Source organism: Oreochromis niloticus, linkage group LG12, assembly GCF_001858045.2.
Source record: "Oreochromis niloticus isolate F11D_XX linkage group LG12, O_niloticus_UMD_NMBU, whole genome shotgun sequence".
NCBI lineage: Eukaryota > Metazoa > Chordata > Actinopteri > Cichliformes > Cichlidae > Oreochromis > Oreochromis niloticus.
Window position 1 is genome coordinate 3,988,260 of NC_031977.2, and position 20,240 is coordinate 4,008,499.

General features: G+C 39.5%; 1 protein-coding gene across 1 annotated transcript; it reads left to right on the plus strand.

The window, feature by feature from the left end:
- Positions 1-614: 614 nt before the first annotated feature.
- Positions 615-18,136, plus strand: LOC112841850 (endoplasmic reticulum mannosyl-oligosaccharide 1,2-alpha-mannosidase-like). The gene is made up of 6 exons (XM_025897087.1): positions 615-740; positions 9,243-9,324; positions 10,453-10,564; positions 14,439-14,539; positions 14,727-14,906; positions 17,938-18,136. The coding sequence occupies exons 1-6, from the start codon at positions 615-617 to the stop codon at positions 18,114-18,116; spliced, it is 780 nt and encodes a 259-aa protein (XP_025752872.1). The 3' UTR covers positions 18,117-18,136.
- The last annotated feature ends 2,104 nt before the right edge of the window (positions 18,137-20,240 follow it).

Genomic DNA, 20,240 nt, shown 5'->3' on the forward strand with positions numbered 1-20,240 from the left:
AAACTAATCAGCTAAATCAGCTAAAAAGATTAAACTAATTAAATTGCTGCACATTTTGTAGAATAACATTTTAAGATTATTTAAAAAAACAAAATGTATTTTTGTATTACATTAAATTTAAAGAGTCAAATGGAAGTCTTTCTAAAGTTATTTAATGATATTTATATTATGAAAAACAGATTTTTGAAATTTTTTCACATTTTAAGATAAAATAAACACATAAAACAAAAGCAAACAACAAGAACACAAAGCTGGCAAACCCACCCGACTGACCAAAATCAACTCAAAGTACTCCCACACACAACGGAACCTCCTCTGTTTCTCTGATCAGTGGTTCGCTATCTTTCACCATCAAAACACTCCACAAATCCCGCGAATGATTCACTTCCATTAACCATTGAACCTATGGAACGCCAGGACTGCCATAATGAATTAATTAAATACACCATTAAATAATTATTTAAATTAATTAAAATGTGAAATAGATAAATAATTAATTAAATGTGGCAATAATTAATTGTGTCTATAATTAATTAATTACATGTTTCGTAAATATTTATGTAATTAATTATTTCCAATTTTAATTAATTTTTGCCACATTTAATTAATTCATTATGGCAGTCCTGGCGTTCCATATAACCAAGTACCAAAGCAGTTATGTTCCAAATGAAGCTTCGGACGTCACTGATCACGTGACTCTGGCCAAACGAATCAAGCCTCGACAGAGTGCTTCTGAAGCGGTGTGTTGTTTTGTTTGATACACGTGCCGGAGTCAGCTTCAATCGGGCCATCACTAGTATAAGCGAAGTTAAAAAAACAAAAAACAAAACACGAGGAGAGCTCCCGACGCTTTCTCACTAAAGTTTAGATAACCGCAATAATACTGCTCTCATTTCTCCTGGCGGATTAAATTCGCTGAATATTTCACTCAAGAAAGGTAAGTGAATGTCATTGACACGGTTTATTTTTTCTGGCTGACCATTACTGAACATTTAATTCTCAACAAAAAATATTATTGAAATGTTTTTCCTGCTTTATTTAAACGTATTCCAATTTTACCCGTGCTGTTGTGGGTAGTTTTAGGCCTCGACTAAATCCTCGGTCCACGTTTGAGCTGCGAATTCGCTGAAACGTTAGTTCAAGCTGATTTCTCGCAGAGAAATAGTCGCTACATCGGGGTTATACCAGAGTTTGCCACTTATGAAGTGTGAAAAAAACACATGTACCTTTAAAATTATTAAAAATTTACCACTTTACACTAGCTCTAACTTTCAAATAAAGACCGTCGATATTCAGTTTACAGCCTGTTGATAACGGCGGCTTGTCATTTGAAGACGTTATGACAGCTAGATAGCTGCGACATGCTAACCTCTCAATGCACATAGTAAGTTGATACGCAGTGACTTTAACATTATGTTGGAGCACGTCGTGTCGGCTGTAAAATCGAGCATTAGCGGGGCAAACCTACGGTCTTGTCTGAGAAATTGAGAAGTTGCTGTTTGTAATCAAATCGCATCCTATTACCCAGGCTCACATGCTAGTGCAGTGGTTCCCAAACTTTTTTTTGCCAGGCCCCCCCCCTTTTTTTTTTTTTACAAGAAAAATGTTGCCCCCCACCCCCCACCCCCGCCCAGCACAAACACGTCCTCCAAACACACACCCATATTTTGTTTACAAACTCCATTGCGGTTTATTTCACACCTCAAACATTTAGTGAACAATTAAGCAAATGCAAGTAAACGGCAATAAATTACAGGTAGTAATAAAATATACTACTAACTCTTTTACGCTACGTCCACACCTACAGGGGTATTTTTGAAAACTCAGCTGTTTCTATGCGTTTGGGCTTTTCGTCCACACGTAAACGGCGTTGCGATTCACCGAAAACGGAGATTATTTAAACTCCTTTTTTGCGTTTACGTGTGGACAATTACAGAGTTCGTCACGCAATGTCAAAGGTGCCTCTTTTCACGTCACGCTGTGCGCCACGTTATTGTTTACATGAGATGAATTGCAGAATGGCAGATAGAGACAAAATACTGTTAATCTGACTATCTTCAGGTTTTACACGCTTACATATACACACGCAGTTACTGTCCCTCCATTTAGAAAGGCAGAGGCATCACGGTGTAATTATTTTACGTGTAGTTGTTTTTTTTCCTGTGTAATAATATTCAATATTGCTATCAATACATTTTTCAAAAAATGCCTCTCTGTGCAAAATGGGTTTAAACACATAAACAGCTGTGGGATACTGTTTGTCCGTGATTTGAACCGGGGCAACAAATTACGGCAGGATCAGCCTGATATTATTTGTATCCCACTGTAACTTTACTGTATAAAGAGCTAACATGTCCAAAATGTGAGGAGTAGTTAGTTATTACAAGAAGTGTTTGTGAACTAAAAATCAAGAATGTGGGATCCTGTTTGTCCGTGATTTGGAGAGCCCAGCGCGTGCGCCCGACGCAGGGAAACTAATTCTGCAGGGGAGACCTACCTTGGCACTTGTGCAGGTGAAGCCAAAGGGAAGATATGCTTCACCATATTTTCCTGTTTTTGACTTGGAAGGAAGTTGGTTTGGAAACATATTTGGCGATGCTTCATCTCCTGCTTTGCGTTTATGTGGGAGCCCGGTCAAAAACCTGTCCAGTGTCCAAGCGCTCTTTTTTTTGTTTTTTTTGTTTTTTTGTTTTCATACCGCGCCCCCCCTGCAATGGCTCTGCGCCCCCCTAGGGGGCGGGCCCCACACTTTGGGAACCTCTGTGCTAGTGTGACCTGTCACTAAAACTCACTTTAACTAACTACTCTTCTCGTCTTTTAGGGCTTGTTTACAGACATGCACCAACCATCCCGGCAGGGCTATGTATCTATAAACTATGGTCAAGGAAGTGGGAGTTACAATAAGGGTAAACAGTCAAGAAAGCAATCCTGCTGGAGGGTAAGTAGAATTCGTCCAAAATTCATCACTTCTCTTGTCTTCACAGTCCTCTAGTTTCCCATGCTGGTATGGACACACCTTTCGCGTCCCACTTATTATGGCTATTTTTTCTAATACTTTCCAGTATGTAGATAAAGCTGTTGGGATTGTTTTCTCTACAGTAATGCAGAGCTTTTTGTTGTGCCTATTGAGAAAGAGCAAGTATTTTTAAGGTGTAAAGCTCATGTTGTCATTCCATTATGCTGGAAACAGATAGGGAAAATGAAATGATGAATATCGAAGCTATACCTTCAAATAAAAATAGCTTAAAAATCAGCATTGTGCTTGTGAATTATCACATGGCTGAGTACAAGGTTGGTCAGTTATTTCTTGATGCAGAATGTTGTAAAGCTGATACCTGGATGTCACTGCAGGTCCGTGAATGTGTGTTAGAATTACAAAATTACAATTACAATTAGAGATGGACCGATCCGATATTACGTATCGGTATCAGTCCGATACTGACGTAAATTACTGGACCGGATATCGGAGAGAAATAAAAAATGTAATCCGATCCATTAAATATCAAAAAAGCACCTGTTAGGGTTCAGAAATTGAGGAGGAAGACCAAAAATAATGACCACTGATCCTGCCAGGTGCAATTAGACGACATTTCAATGAATACACATGTGGAGTCCAACACTGTGCAGATTCAGTGTTGAACTGTCTTACAATAGTCAGAACAAAGACTTTATAGGGTTGGGGTGATACTGCTCCCCCCCCCCCCCCCCCCCCCAGACACAATACAGCATACGTCAATCCAAAACCACAACTGTTCAGTTAACTTTTAACACAGTTTAAAGAACATCGTCTTCGGCTCGAACCCAGGTGCTTCCTGTCACCATCCTGCCCAGGCTTATCTGTCTGGAACATCAGGTCCACGTTCTGCACAAACTGTCACTCATGCAGGCACAATTTTGCAGTCGCAAGCAAAACATGATTAAACTCTTACCTATATAAATGAGTCTACAAATGTGTGTGTGTATGTGTGTCTCGTCCTTAAATGCTCTCTCATCTCACCCGTTGCACTTCTGACCTTTCACCAGAACAGAGGCTCATCCTTACATGTAATACCCTAACTGGAACTATATATGTAATATGTTGAGTAAATGTTTTAATCAAGAGCCTCTACTGAAAGCTTAATCAAAAGATATAAAAGTATAAAAAATAATAGCATCATCAAAACTGCTCCTCAGACTAACTTTCACTCAGACTCTGGTTTTGGTTTCACTTCCTGCAAAGCATGTAACTTCAAAACCATGTAACTTCCTGTCTTATTTTGGCACAGAGTTACTCTACGTGGGGCCTTTTCTTTCACCATGCCGTCTGCATACAAACATTTAAGATTATAAATTCAACTCAACAGTTTAAAGTGGTTATAACTGCACCTGTAATAAAGACTGATATGATACCAGTATATTTGAACATTTGAATGCAATATCACTATGAATAATTAATGGAATGGTAATACTGATTATAAAAATAGCAACAAATAATAGCAGTAAAATATCTTTCTACTCTTCACACACCTCACAAAACTTGCGACATGGCATGACTCAGCTCATAACCGTAGCATGTCGGAGTAGTGTGCTCACGTGATAGAGCGGCTGTGTGTATTTGTAGCCTCGCTAGCAATCCGGCATTTCATATCCGAGAAAGTGATCCCAGAGAGAAGTAAAGTAAGTGTGTAAGTTCATCTCTGAATGTTTGTGAAAAGCATTCCAGCGTTAAGCTTAACAACCAATATATGGAGCGACTGCCGCTTCTCTCTCCCTCACCTTCCTGCCGCTACTTCAATCATGAATGATCAATGATCAGCTGATCGGCTTTTCTGTCGTGAGTCCGTCTCTCTTCTTTGTTTTTGGCCCACTTTGCACCAGAAAGAGGAAACCAGCGGCTGAACAACAGCAGCACGTTTAACCTTGATAAGCTGTTGTTAGAATTTATTTAATATTACTTTCTACAACAGGATCCTTTTCTACATAGCTGACGGCTGATAACTGTGCAGGGGCGGATCTAGCAAAGTTTAGCCAGGGGGGCTGATAGGGCATTAACAGGGAAAAGGGGGGCACAAAGACATACTTTTCTTTCTTATTCTCATTTAAAATGTCTAGCTTTTAATAAATAATTATCTGAATCTTACACCCAAAGTTTTAATCTGATGTGAAATGTATAGAAGTCCATTACTGTATATAGTAACTATTAAGTCTAGTATACCCTAGTAAGCTATAGTACTTTTTCCTTTGGGAAGGTACCATCTGTGCAGTCTGCAATTCTGTTAAAGAAAGATGTTGAATCTATTTAATTATTCTTGAAAAATAATTTATTTCTGTGCATTTTTTTTTCACACTGCATCAAATTAAAGTTGATTACGTCAATTAAGCATCATGAGGTGGAGGGTGGGGGGTGGTTCCCTATTTTTTTTTGCTGGGAGTTTGCAACCTTATGAGTTAGGTTGCTTAATATTTCTGCTAAGTACTCTTTAAAATACCAGAATAGGAAGGATGGAGTAGGTTTAAGTTTATTAGATTGATCAGTGTTGCTGAACTATGAAATATTTTGGGTGCAGTGTATTTTTTACATACAGGTATAACAGAATAGCTTTAGTGTTGTTGTTTATTTAAACTTGAGTATGAACTTATACAAAATGCAGCAAGATATTAAAAGAACAGTTTTATTGATTAAAAAATACACTATCTCCACACCTCCAGGTTCGGGGATTTGAACCCGACTCCCTTTCGATCGGCCGGGGGCGACGTAGGACATCGCCCCACGCTTCCGAATGGCGTTTGCCCATCCCTTAGGACCGACTGACCCATGTTCAACTGCTGTTCACATGGAACCCTTCTCCACTTCGGCCTTCAAAGTTCTCGTTTGAACTATAGGGCAGCACGGTGGCACGGTGGTTAGCACTGTTGCCGCACAGCAAGAAGGTCCTGAGTTCAATTCCACCATCAGGCCGGGGTCTTTCTGTGTGGAGTTTGCATGTTCTCCCCGTGTTTGCGTGGGTTCCCTCCGGGTACTCCGGCTTCCTCCCACCGTCCAAAGACATGCAACTTGTGGGGATAGGTTAATTGGATAATTCAAATTGCCACTAGGTGTGAATGTGCGAGTGAATGTGAGTGTGAATGGTTGTCTGTCCCTGTGTGTTGGCCCTGTGACAGACTGGAGACCTGTCCAGGGTGTACCCCGCCTCTCGCCCTATGACAGCTGGGATAGGCTCCAGCGCCCCCCGCGACCCTGAAAAGGATAAGCGGAAGCGAATGGATGGATGGATGGATGGAAAATACACTATATCAGATTCATATCGGTATCGGCAGATATCCTAATTTATGATATCGGTATCGGACATAAAAAAGTGGTATCATGCCATCTCTAATTACAATATTATGTAACTAGTTAGGGCAGGTCATCAAGTGTAAACAGACACACTGCTGTGAAGCTTAACCGCTTTTGAACAGTGTCGGCACTGATGCTATATGGTGTTCAGATAACTACATTGTTTTACTTCTAGTAATGTATGACAATGTTACTGCATAACAATGCTTGGGTAATAATAAAAGTCATGTGACAGGAAGGTGGTAGTAACAACCAGAGTGTAACACACATAAGGAATGTCCACTAAGCTATTCTCATTTGCCTATGTAGAAAGTGAGCGCTATCACAGTTTAAGGCACCAGTATACCCTCTGCATTGGTTGTAGCATATGATACACTAGACCAGGGGTCCCCAATCTCAGTCCACGAGGGCCGGTGTCCCTGCAGGTTTTAGATCTCACCCTGGGTCAACACACCTGAATCACATGATTAGCTCATTACCGGGCCTCTGGAGAACTTCAAGACATGTTGAGAAGGTAATTTATCCATTTAAATCAGCTGTGATGGATCAAGGACACATCTAAAACCTGCAGGGACACCGGCCCTCGTGGACTGAGATTGGGGACCCCAGCACTAGACCATCCTTTATGAAAAGGGAGGAGAAAACACCTTCCCATAATCCATTTCAACGGACCATCCGACCATTGATGAAAACAATCAACATATTTAAACAAGGTTGTGCAGATCATGTAAATGTTTATTGTAACTGCATTTCCATTTCATGTATAACTGCTGATCTATTCAGTTTTTAACAACAACTTTTTAAATGTATAGCAGAACTCTGAATATCACAAAGCCTGAATAAAAAGTACTCCTTGTTGACTTGTTGCCTTGCATGAAGAAGACAGAATGCTATATGAGCTCACGGTTATGATCTCTATTCACTAACAAAAGTGCAATTAATTTTCTTTATATTCAGTGTTCAGTACCAAAGTACTTGTAGTGTATTGCAGCCTTTAGAATTTATTTTTACTTCAGTACAGTTTAGCTGGCATCAGTGATGGATGGAGTGACTCTGCAGTCTTACTTCAGTCATAAAAATCCTTAAGAGTGAGGAGGAAAGGAGTTCACTAAATTGCAGCAGTAAAATATAAGAAAATAAGATGTATGTCATTTTATATGCTGTGGGACTGATTTACCAAGTGAGGCAAATTATTATGATGTATTTAGGATGATGTAGTAACAATGCACTTTAATTTATATTCAAGGATGCAGCCAGTTCACCTGAGTAAAAACCAGCATCCTAGAGCAGCACAAATTAGTGGCTCAAATAAACTACAGTTTAAGCTCACGTTTTACTCAAAGATTTCCCACTGTAAACCTCATGGCAATTCAGATAAATGAGAAGAGGCTGAAGGAAAACCAGCATGCTTTTGATATAAGAATTAAAAAATGCTGAGCTATGTGCAAAGGGTTCTGAGGATTAGGACTTGGGTGCAGTGCAAGATTTATCCAAAAGAGAGCTGCATTATTACAAACGCAAATCTGTGTGGAACAGCTGACGTGTACGATGTGTAGAAGAACACAAACCCTATTTTCTATCAGATCACGAGCCATCCCAGTTACTATGTTATTGTGCCTCGTGCATGAATGCATGCATTGCTTCTTAGTTTTAATAGCACACTGCAAGATTCAGGGAATAATCTATCCCAGTAACACTTGTATTTGTTACAGGTTTATCTCTGTATGCACAGAGATGAGAAAAAGATGCTCATTTCAGTTCAAATCCACTCAGTTTCATGAAAACAGTATTATCAAGAACCATAAGCGGGCCTCGCCTTTGAGCACTCAGAATTTCAACCTTGTAATGAAAGGACAGCGTGTTTTTCATGTATATGACCTTTATTGAACAATGCAATTAAAACACATTGTGGTGAAGTAAGATGCGCTTTTACTGTTTTCCTCCCTTCTGTGTCTCTTCAGAAGTGGAAGCAGCTGTCTAGGCTTCAGCGGAGTCTCATCCTATTCATCCTTGTCCTTCTGTTCATATGTCTAATAGCTTCCTATCCTACTGTTACTAAACACTTCAAAGGTAAGGCTCCTTATTGTGAATTGGGATCTATTTGTTTATTATTTTATTTTTTGACCACTACTAGAGTAGCTTTTCATGATTTGGATAAGCTGCCCCTCGGATATGGGAGGTGAAGTATAAGATGTTACTCAGTCAATATAATAATGGGTTGCATTTATATAGCGCTTTTCGAGACCCTCAAAGCGCTTTACAATTCCACTATTTATTCACTCTCACATTCACACACTGGTGGAGGCAAGCTACAGGGCAGCTGCTACTGACAGAAGCGAGGCTGCCATATCGCGCCATCGGCCCCTCTGGCCATCACCAGTAGGTGAAGTGTCTTGCTCAAGGACACAACAACAAAGACAGACAGAGGTGGGGATCGAACCAGCAACCTTCCGGTTACAAGATGAGCTTCCCAACCCCCTGAACCACGGTCGCCCCAAATATGACATTTTATAGTGGCGTGAATTGAAAATGGTTGACTGTTGAAGTCTGAAGCCTGAGATTTTGTCTTACAGAGATTTCCTGTACATATACTGACTACTTATTTGAAGCGTTGGCCATGTTTAGTATGGACATCCACCAGTGAAACAGGTATCACATATTTGGGAGCTGTATATTTTAATATAGAGCTCCCATTCACATGAGTACCTGACCAGCTGTCAGAACCTCATGAGAGCTTGAGTAGTTGAATTCCAACTGAATATTTTTTTAGGTCTTTGTTAAAACTTGATGGTAAGTAGACATGTACAGTAACACAGTCATGACTTTGTGGGTTGTACAGCACTACTATGTTAGTGTAATATTTGTGTGTGTGTGTGTGTGTGTGTTGTGGAATTCTAGATGGAGACCAGGACACAGACAGTAACAGCATCCTGAATCCCTTTCCACCTCACATTCTGCCAGATCCTATGAAACAGGGCCAACCATCATTGCTAGAACAACCCTCTCAGGTTTCTGTAGTTCCTCTTCTGCTCTTTAAATGACCTGTGGTTTCAATACAGTCTCTGTCTAAGCACATTTTTTTCCAATTTGTCAATTTGTTATCTTTTTTTTTTTTTTTTTTTTTACTAAAATGGCCTCACCTGAACTGTAATGGTTAAAGGAAATTAAAAAAAGAAAATACTAGCACAACATGTCAGACTCTGCCTCAGAATGTTAAGTTGATGAGAGTACAATTAGAGAAAAATAGAAATAGAATAATATTGGTGCAAACACCTTATACCAACTGCTAAGTGCAGTAGCGGAAGGATGATGATTTGGGTTTGTTTTGCATCCACGAGACCAGGGCACCTTGGAATCACTGTGTAGACCATTAACAACTCTGTGTACCAAAGAATCCTCAGTCAAGAGTCAAATGTGAGGCCATTTGTGTAACAGAGAAAGCTTGACTGAAATTGGGTCATGTGATCCAGGACACACCAGCAACAGATTACCACAGACTGCAACAGACTGACTGAAAAGAATTAAGGGGTTGCAATGGTCCCGTGAAAATCCAGACTTCAACCTGATTGAAATGCTGTGGTGGGGCCTTAAAAGAGCTGTGCATTAACAAATGCCCACAAAGCTCAGTGGACAATGCTGTAAAGAAGAGTAGGTCAACATTCATTCACAACAATATGACAGGCTGATAAAGTCATACAGAAAACAATTGCTTAATATTTTCTGCTAAAGGTGGTTCAAAAAAACTGTTGAGTCAAAGGGTGTACTTAGTTTTTCACACACTGCTTATGGGTTTTGTGTTATTTATTATTAAATACAAGTACTAACAGTGTTAGTCCTTGTATTCATGTAAATGTGTAATGTATTCATGTGTTACTGTCCTGAAAAGTGAAACCTTAGAATTCAAAGAGAGTATATTTACTTTTTCACTGTTGTTGGTTGAAGTTGCAATTAAAGTATGTTCTAAAGTGTGACAAACTTTATTGTATGACAAATCTCCCTAACTTGACTGCTTCATTAAACAGTAAGAACATAAGGGTGCCAAGTGTCAGATAGACTTAAAGTCAAATTACATAGGTTTAAAAGGTTACATTCAAATTTACTGTACAGCATATGATTGGAATGCATGCTGTGCACAGGACCACCTGTACTGAATCGCCTTCAGAAGAAAGGAAACACTTCAGATACAAGTGCTGTAGAGAAAGCAACTGACAGCAGCAAGAAGAAAGAGGAAGACCAGGGAATCATCAGGTGAGACTTGAGTTGTGTCCCAAATCAGGAGCTGTTTACTGCAATATTTTTCGTTACTTTAGATGGCTGTGTGCAATAGTCATGTCATCCCAGAAGGACCGGCCAAAACAAGTTGAGGCACTCATTCCTAAACGAAGGGCTACCTGTGTTTATAAAAAAAAAAAAAAATTAAAAAAAAAAAGTCTGACACGGACCAAAAACCTGGTCCCCAGCACAGCCCCCAGCATAACAAACCACCTAAGTAAGAATCAATGGTATGCCATATAATAAAAACTGATGAAGATGATGGCAAGCTTTGCAATTTATATCTATAAATATAGAGGAAATCAACAACATGGTGTACTACCCTGCAACAGATATGTGAACAAGCCAAACAACACATTCCTGCATGGGCTTAATGATGCACTTCATCAGAGACTGCACACTCTGCAGTGGACGTTTGCAGACAGGTTTTTTCCTGATAATCATACAGGAGCAGTAATGATAGCCAGAGTATCTAATATGTGTCACCATTAGGGATGGGTATTGATAAGATTTTAACGATTCCGATTCCATTTTCGATTCTGTTTAACGATTCGATTCTTTATCGATTCTTATTTTTAAAAAGGAGAACACTAAGGTCGATTAGCTTAGAATTTTGTTTTATATCTTCTCTTTGAACAAGATAGAAATTTAGGAGTAACATGGCCTTACAAACCCAACAGTGAGATCTTAAGAGATCCAGCCTATGGCTCTTCAATGGGGTGTCACAGGGTCCCCAGGGAAAATTGTAAATGTAAAATAATAAAATAAATATTCTTCTGTAGCAATAACAAAGTATAACATAAATTATTCTGTAGCAATTACACAAGAATATTCAGTAATGTCCCTGCCTACAATTAAACACATTCACTTACCATCTGCTGTGGCAAATGGCTGCAAGGCTTTTACCACAAACTTAGTCACTGCTCGGTGACATTCGGGCCTGAAAAGAGACGCTACCGGTGGACTGCAGCGACAACTGCCAGCGAGCGCCAGCCAGACTCTGTCTGTCTCTCTCATCACGGTCACCTAAATGCACAGTAATGGCAGGTTTTGTAATAAAGCAGATCGCGCTAACATAATATGCACTGTTAGTTGATTATTTACCTGCCGCATTAACGGGAGAGGACGTGCAAACCGCTGCTGCTGGGTTGAGATTCACGACTCCGGAGCGGAATTAAAAACACGACATTCATTTAAGTTCATCGCGTGTTTTGTGAGCAAATGCTTTTGCATATTCGTAGTGTTTCCTCCCTTAAATGAAATATCTACTTTGCAAGTATTGCAAGTTGCCCTGTTGTCATCCGTTCTGGTAAAGTATAACCAAACTTTTGAGCGTTTGAGCCGCTTAGGCGCCGTGTTTCCTGCCAGGTACGCTCCGACGCACCGCAACGTGGTGACGTCATTCGGGGCGACTGGAATTGATAAGGGAATCGTTTGCTAAAATGGCAAACGATTCCAAGGAATTGAAACAGTGGGAACCGGTTCTCAACAAGAACCGGTTTTCAATACCCATCCCTAGTCACCATGCATAACACCATATAAGGTCCATATGTATTTCACTTTTGATTATTTAATTTTAATATAAAAAAGATGTTCTATGTGGTGATTAAACAAACTGTTCACTAAATTTACAGAAAATGCACTATATTGTGATATATATTCTTAGTGGGATAAGAAATGACTTATATCATGATATGATATTTTATTGATATCCCACAGCCCTAGGTGGTGGATCATATTTTTTTTCCAAAAAATAGCAGACAGCTCTAGCGAAATGGCCAAGGAAAAATATTTTCACAGCAGTTACTGTGTTTTGCTCACTTAGCAGTGCAAATGTTACAATAAGAACATGAAGAACATAAAAATGTTACATTTTGCGAGATGTTGGCAATGTTTTGTGACATGAGCGATGGTACTTGGTGCGGCTCAGGTTCCACTTGCTTTTAAAGCATTTTGTATAGAATGTAAGCTGTCCAAAAGATTACTTTAATTTTACAGAGATTGTGAAGATTTTATGCATAATTAATACCAGTAATATATCCACAAACAGAATAAGGTGAAAAGTGTAGACATGGTACGAATGCTGCCTGGTTTTCACTCACCTGGAAGTGTCTAGCAAAACAGATGGTAACATTCATTTTAGGGCGAAACAAGCAGACAGAGGAATGGTGGTTTATTCCCAGGAGTCAAACATTTGGCCAGTGTACTAGCTTAGCTACAAATTATATTTAATTTAGCTGTCATTTTATTTAGAACCCTTAATAATAACACAGATGATTAAATTTCACTGCGGTTAATTTTTCATTGAACATATTTCATGGATTAATACAATCAGTGTTGGTCAAGTTACTTAAAAAGTAATTAGTTACTAATTACTGATTACGTCTCCAAGAAAGTAGTCCCGTTACTTTACTGATTACTTACTTTCAAAAGTGATTAGTTACTTTTTTAAAAACATGATACACAACCTGAATACATAATAAAGCAACAGACCTTTCAGCCCAATTCCATTTTTTCCTGCATAATCCATCACATAAAATTGAATCAAATGAAAAAGTCTCTTTTTAAAAAGTATCTAATAAAACAAGTTTGTTAGTTTTAATCTTTTAACTTTATGCACATTGCATCAAGCAAAAATTAAATTAAATGCAACAGCCTCTGACTTAAAGAAACTTGTTTAACATTTAAACCTATTTTCTGCACATTCCACGCTAATTTAAAAAAAAAAATCAAGTCTTAACCTTTATATTTCTGCATATTCCAGCATATAAAATAAAATTAATTTTTGTTTTTGCACGGTCTTTCAAATAGATGCTACTGCCTTTCTTTCTTTCTGTTATGAATTTGAGTAAATAAATCACTGCATTTGGGCACACTCTGAGGAGGGTCCATTTGCTCGCAAATGAAAGAGGGTGCTGTTAAAACAGCGCTATTGTTTTTTTCTGTTGACTGCTTCTATTAGCTCCATCATTATTAGCAAACTTACTCATGGGCAAATAAATAAATAAATCGCCCTCGTAAAAACAATAGTCGATATATTCGTCCAATCACCCAACCCTAATGGCCGTACTCCCTCCTGCACTCCATATTATCCATTGTTGATCTACACATGTCTGTTGCTGCCACGGACGTCACACGCTCGTACGTCACTGTCATGAGACACTTTCACAAACAGAATCACGGTTTATTATGGCAGCGTGCTTATGGGAAAGTAACAGTAATCTAAAATACTTTTTTTCCAATAGTAATCCCTTACTTTACTCGCTACTCGAAAAAAGTAATCGGATTACGTGTTACTGCCCATCTTTGAATACAATATATTTAATGTTGGCTATATTATTTACATTATTATATAAAATAATAAACATAAAAAATTAGAAATTAGATAAAATAAACAACCTGGCAACCTGAGCAGCATCATAGACTAAACAATCCCATTTAACAGCAGCTCACTGTCAAAAGATGCAGCCCCTGAATTGGGAAACCGATAGGGGTTTGCGATGACTGCTAAAAATGTATTTATAAAGCCATATTTGATAATTAAATATACACACCCTCTCTCCTCACACACTACATTGTGACATTTCTTTTTTCTGAAGGCTTTGGAGAACTCTCTAAATCTGATCATTACCAGTATCTCCCCAATCTGGTACCCATGATTCTTAAGGGGTTTTAGATGTAAGTTATCTTACTTTTTGATTTGTTTTAGTATAGTTCTTTTATCTTTAATCAAGCTTTTTTAAGGCTATCAGATATTTACTTGCATAGATATGAAAAAATCCAGTACTGTCAATGTGCTTCTTTTTCTCATGACAGTATATTTGTATTAGTAATTTCCTAATCCTTTTAGCTGGCATGGGGCTGTGATTGATACTAACCGTGGCACAGAGGGGACTAAGGATGGAGGAAATAAGGAACAGTCACCTACCGGCCAGAAAGCTAAAGACCCAGGTATTACCACTTCCTGTTTAGTGTTTTTCTCTGAGCACACACAAATTAAAATTTATTGCAGTATTAAAGAAATGTACTACTACTTAGGTGTGTCCTTTAAATTCTTTATACATTTGTGATTTGCTGCTAAATCTCGCTCTGAACTTGAATGGGATAATTGGGCGTATTTGTGTATTGTGTATTCTAGAAGCTGTTCGGCTGGTGGCAGTGCAGGAAGCTTTCAGACATGCATGGAAGGGTTATAAAGACTTTGCTTGGGGCCATGATGAGCTTAGGCCTGTCTCTAAGTCGTACAGCGAGTGGTTTGGTCTGGGTTTGACGCTAATTGATGCCTTGGATACCATGTGGATCCTCAACCTTAAAGAAGGTATGGTGGCTTGTCTGATTTTTGGGGTTGTCTTTCTTTCTAATATTATAGGATCTTTACACTACAGTATAAAGCACTTCGAGGCAACTCTTGTTGTGAATTGGCACTATATTGCCAAAAATATTCATTTGTCTGCCTTTACACATATTGGAACTTGAGTGACATCCCATTTTAATCCATAGGGTATAATGTGATATCAACTCTCTGTTTGGACAGCTTCATTTCCTCGGGGAGGGTTTTCCACAAGGTTTACAAGTGTGTTTATGAGAATTCTTCCAGAAGTGCATTTGTGATGTCAGACACTGATGTTGGACAGAAAGCCTGGCTCTCAGTCTCTGCTCCAATCTATCCCAAAGGTGTTCTGTTGAGTTGATGCCACAGCACTGTGCAGACCAGTCAAGTTGTGGCCTGAATCTTTGTGGCGGAGTTGCTGTCATTCCCAATTGTTTCCACTTTTTAATAATGCCATTAACAATTTTGGAATATTTAATAGTGAGTAGATGTAGAACTGGAGTTGTTGCACTTTTTGCGTGGTACCTATCATTGTACCATGCTGGAAATCACTAAGCTCCTAAGTGCGACCCATTTTTCACAAATGTTTGTAGCAGTGGTCTGCATGCCTAGGTGCTTGATTTCATACAGCTGTGGCCATGGAAGTGATTGGAACAGCTGAATTCAATTCTGGATGAATGAGTGAATACTTTTGGCAATATACAGTAGTATATATCAATTAAATTGTATTTAGTTTACTTTTATGTTTTCTAACTTTAAATAAATATACTAACACCTTGCAAGCTGACAACCTTTAGGAGCTTTTCAAGCATCTGAACACAAGCATCTGTTGCTGTAGCAAAAATTAATTTGTAATATATGAAATCATAGACAGAATCTTCACATACAGTTTCTCCGTGACAGAGCTAAATACATTATTCCTGTGCAACTCTATCCTCGCATGGCTCCAAAGTTCTCTTCAAGTAGTAAGCATAGTAAGGAGTGTGACAGCAGTGTAAGGGAAAATAACATATAGGAACAGCCTTTCATTATAAAGAGTTAAATTATGGTTCTATTCAATAAACACTGTAATTAGGGCCCGAGCACAAAAGTGCGAAGGCCCTATTGTATCTGCTCTGTTTCTTCTTCTTATTATTATTATTATTATTATTTCGGCAAATGAATCGGCCTTTTGAGGGCCTAAACATGCTCGAAAACTCATGAAATTTTGCAGACTCGTCAGGTCTGGTGAAAATTTACGTATTTTAATGTCCGTAGACATGTCCAGGGAAAATTGGCTCAGTAGCGCCACCTAGAAAAATGAGAAACGCGAGCCCCCGAGATGGGTATGACCTACATGTATAAAACTCGGAACACATATCTAACGTTCGGAGACGCACATAAAAGTCTATTATGGCCATGTCCTAAACCCAACAGGAAGTCCGCCATTTGGAAGTGAAGGTGACATTTTGGCTCTAATTTTGCCATTTCCATGCCTCGAACTTTTGCGAACTCCTCATTGGAATTTCATCGTACAAGCTTCATATTTGGTCAGTGTCAACTACACACCTGGGCCATGTTAAATTGCGGAGCTTTTGAGTTTTCGGGATACGGTGAGGCCGTGGCGCCACGGCGAATTTCGATGACTCGCCATGAAAATCTTATTGCCTCTCGTTCTGTCATACATTGTCCGACCTTGACCAAAAAGCACACATATGATAAGGCTACACCCCTGAACATATTTCAACTGCCATATTTGACATCAGGTACAGCGCCACCTACTGGGAACAGGAAATGTCATGTTTTACACTTTGGGGTACAGTATTGTAATGGGTGACATCTGCAGCCTCAAATTTCTCTAGGAAAGCCTTAAGGAGTTGGTCTTGGGTTACAGAGAAAACTGTGAGTTTTCGCTGAAGGGTGTGACCCCACCAGCATGGCGAACATTGATGTCTCGCCATGAAGAAACAAATTAGTGTAACTCAATGAAATCCAATCTGATCAGTACCAGATTTTACAGGGATGATGTCAGACCCGCCCTGAACAGATTGATATGCCCATTGTCAGGAATACGTAGAGCGCCACCTAGTGGCACCAGGAAATGTCATGTCTTTCATTTTGTTGTACTGATTTTCACAGGTTCATCGTGGCCACCTCAAAAGCGGTGAGTATCACCATCAGTCCTTCATGATGCTTCTGTGCGAAAATTGTGACTTTAAACTGAACGGCGCACCCTGGTGGCAACGCGGTTCACCATGAAAGACGAAGTGGCTTTTGAGGGGCTTGGAAATTTTAAAAAGTCTTGGAATTTGGCGCACACCTCTAATGTGATGAGGGATTTCTTTTTATATGTTCCTTTTCCTTGAACAGCGCAAAATGTCTCCACAGCGCCCCCTACAAAATTTCAAAACAACAGCCCCTGCTCTGTGTTTTATGTATGAGTTTGAAACCTGGCAAGCTTATTGGAGATATCAAGATGTACAAAAAAGTCTCTTGGAGCAATATCCCAAATCCAACAGGAAGTCAGCCATTTTAAAATTAATGTGTAAATTTGGCGACATTTTCCCCTCTTTTCAGGCCTCATACTTTGACGAACTCCTTCAAGGGATTTCATTAGATTTACGTGATCTCCTGTGTGTGGAATCTAAAGACCTTGGTGATGTTAAATTGCGAAGCTTTTTACGTTCAGGGAAACGGGGTGGTCATGGCGGCACGTGGAGTTTCAATCCCTCGCCAAAAAGCAGTAACCTGCTGTCGCTCAAAAACACAATGTCCAATCTCTCCCAAAGGTCGCAGGCGTGATGAGACTCGAGCTCGGAAATGTTTGTTATGCCATTTGTCAGTAATGGTTAGAGCGCCACCTAGTGGGACGACTATAATAATGGTTGAATGAGATGAAATTTTAGCTGGTGGTTAAATGCATGAATTCCATCAATGTGACATCAGATCGGAAGCGCTGGTTGTAGGTGTTGGGCTTGGCTCGACGCGCCGGGGGTGCGAGGGCCCTCATATCGCTGCTTGCAGCTTTAATTTGTTTTAGAATTTGAGGAAGCAAAGGCATGGGTGGCCACTAAGCTCACATTCAACAAGAATGTAGATGTTAACCTGTTTGAAACTACCATCCGCATCCTGGGAGGTCTATTGAGCACCTATCATCTGACTGGAGAAACTCTGTTCCTAGACAAAGCTGTAAGTCACCACACTCCCCTCATTTCTTAAACTTTTCCTTCCTCTCTTACCCTGAGGTCAATGTACTTAGTCAAATGTTTGCAGTGGGATTTCTGGATATTTACACAATGACATATTACACAAAAAATGTGCTACAAATGACCCTTGTCGTTGTCACTTTTTATCATCACCACCTTTATTTATAAAGCACTTTAAAACAACCACAGCTGACACAAAGTGCTTTACATAAGAACTATATAATACAATTACATAAGATATAAATAAAAGCCAAATAAAATAAAAAGTAAAATAATTAAATAACTAATTTCATTACAAGAGAAGTCTCACTGAGGTTAAAAGCCAAAGAATAAAAGTGGGTTTTAAGTCGCGAATTAAAAGTGGACAGTGAAGGGGCCTCTCTAACGTGCAAGGGTAAATTATTCAATAATTTAGGACCCAAGATAGAAAAGGCCCTGTCCCCTCTGAGCTTCCTCCTGGATCTCGGTACCTCCTGGAACAGCTGGTCAGCTGACCTGAGAGACCGACAGGGTCTGAAGAAGCTCAGAGAGGTAAGGCGGGGCATTATTTTATATAGGGTACTTAAAAGTAGAATGGGAGGCAGAGCCTTTAGCTTTCAGGCCGCTCTTCTCTGACACCAGCTCCCAGTTAGGATTTTGAGATAGCCAACCTCTCTACTTTAGTCTTAAAACTTTCCAAAAACCCAAAAGACCCAGAGCTGTTGAACAAGAAGAAACCTGTATAAGACAAGTAAGGGGCAACATTTCTTTCCCAAAAGTCCAACAACTGTTCGATATTTTCTAGATTTTTAACAAGTGTTATCAGGCTTCCGGTGTGATGGCATAATGAGACAGACGTGTCAGGTAACCGCTCCCCAATATTGATTGACTAACCCTAACCCTAACCACTAATAACTTGCTCATAGACAATTCTTCAAAGTTAAACACACGATTGAGTGAGGAAGGAAATACAGGAGGCTGACAAAACGCAAATATGTCTAAATTACAATATAAAAACAACTCGTCTGCAAAAGCTAGCAATGTCTCAACCAGTGTTGGTCAAGTTACTTGAAAAAAGTAATCAGTAACTAATTACTGATTACTTACCCCAAAAAGTAATCCTGTTACTTTACTGATTACTTATTTTCCTAAGTAATTAATTACTTAGTTACTTAGTTACTTTTTAAAAACACGATTTACAACCTGAATAGGTAATAAAGCAATAGATCTTTCAGTCCAATTCTACTTTTTCTGCATAATTCATCATACAAAATGTAATCAAATGGAAAAGTCTGTTTTTAAAACTTGTTTTTATTAGTTTTAATCTTTTAACTTTATGCATCAAGCAAAAATTAAATTATATGCAACATTCTCCGACTGGAAGAAATTTGTTTAACATTTAAACCTATTTTCTGCACATTCCAGCACATAAAATAAAATATTTTTTTTGTGTTTTGTTACATCCTGTGAGGCTGTGGGAGTGTGTGGGTGGGGTGTTTGCCCATTCTCCCCGCCTCCTCCTCTCTTGCCACTCCTACCCTCTCTGTCTCTCTCATTCTCCTCTCTCCCCAGGACACAGCTGCTCTTGATTAGCCTCGTTTCCCACCTGACTCCAGTCAGCAATCACCTCTGAGGCTATTTAAGCTGGGGATGAGCTGTGAGCAGGGTGGTTTTTCCCTCGGTGGCTCTACACAGTTTTTGTGCTAGGTCTTGGACAGACAGCCTCCTTCTGAATAGTGAGTAGACAGGCTTGTGGGCCCTGAGAGTGTCTCCCCGTGGTGAGGAGTAAAGCAAGAAGTGTGGGAAGTGCCTCCCTTTATTGTTTAGTAGTTTTTTGTCTTTTGTTGCTGCGAGTGATTCTGTTGTTTCTTTGGCATTAAAGGTAAAACGGCGTTGTCAGTAGGCCCCCCTCCCCTGAGACCCCGGATGAGTGTTTTAAGCTCTTCATTTTTAAGGGGACAGTTTTGCTGTCTGGTAAGCCCGAGGACAAGCGTGAAGTGACCATTCTGCGTGATACTGGTGGCTCACAGTCCCTCATACTAGCCAGTGTGCTTGAGTTTGATCAGAAGTCTGACTGTGACGCTAGCATCATTGTGAGAGGTGTTGGGATGAGTTTTGTGCCTGCTCCCCTCCATCGTATTTGGGTGCAGAGTGAGCT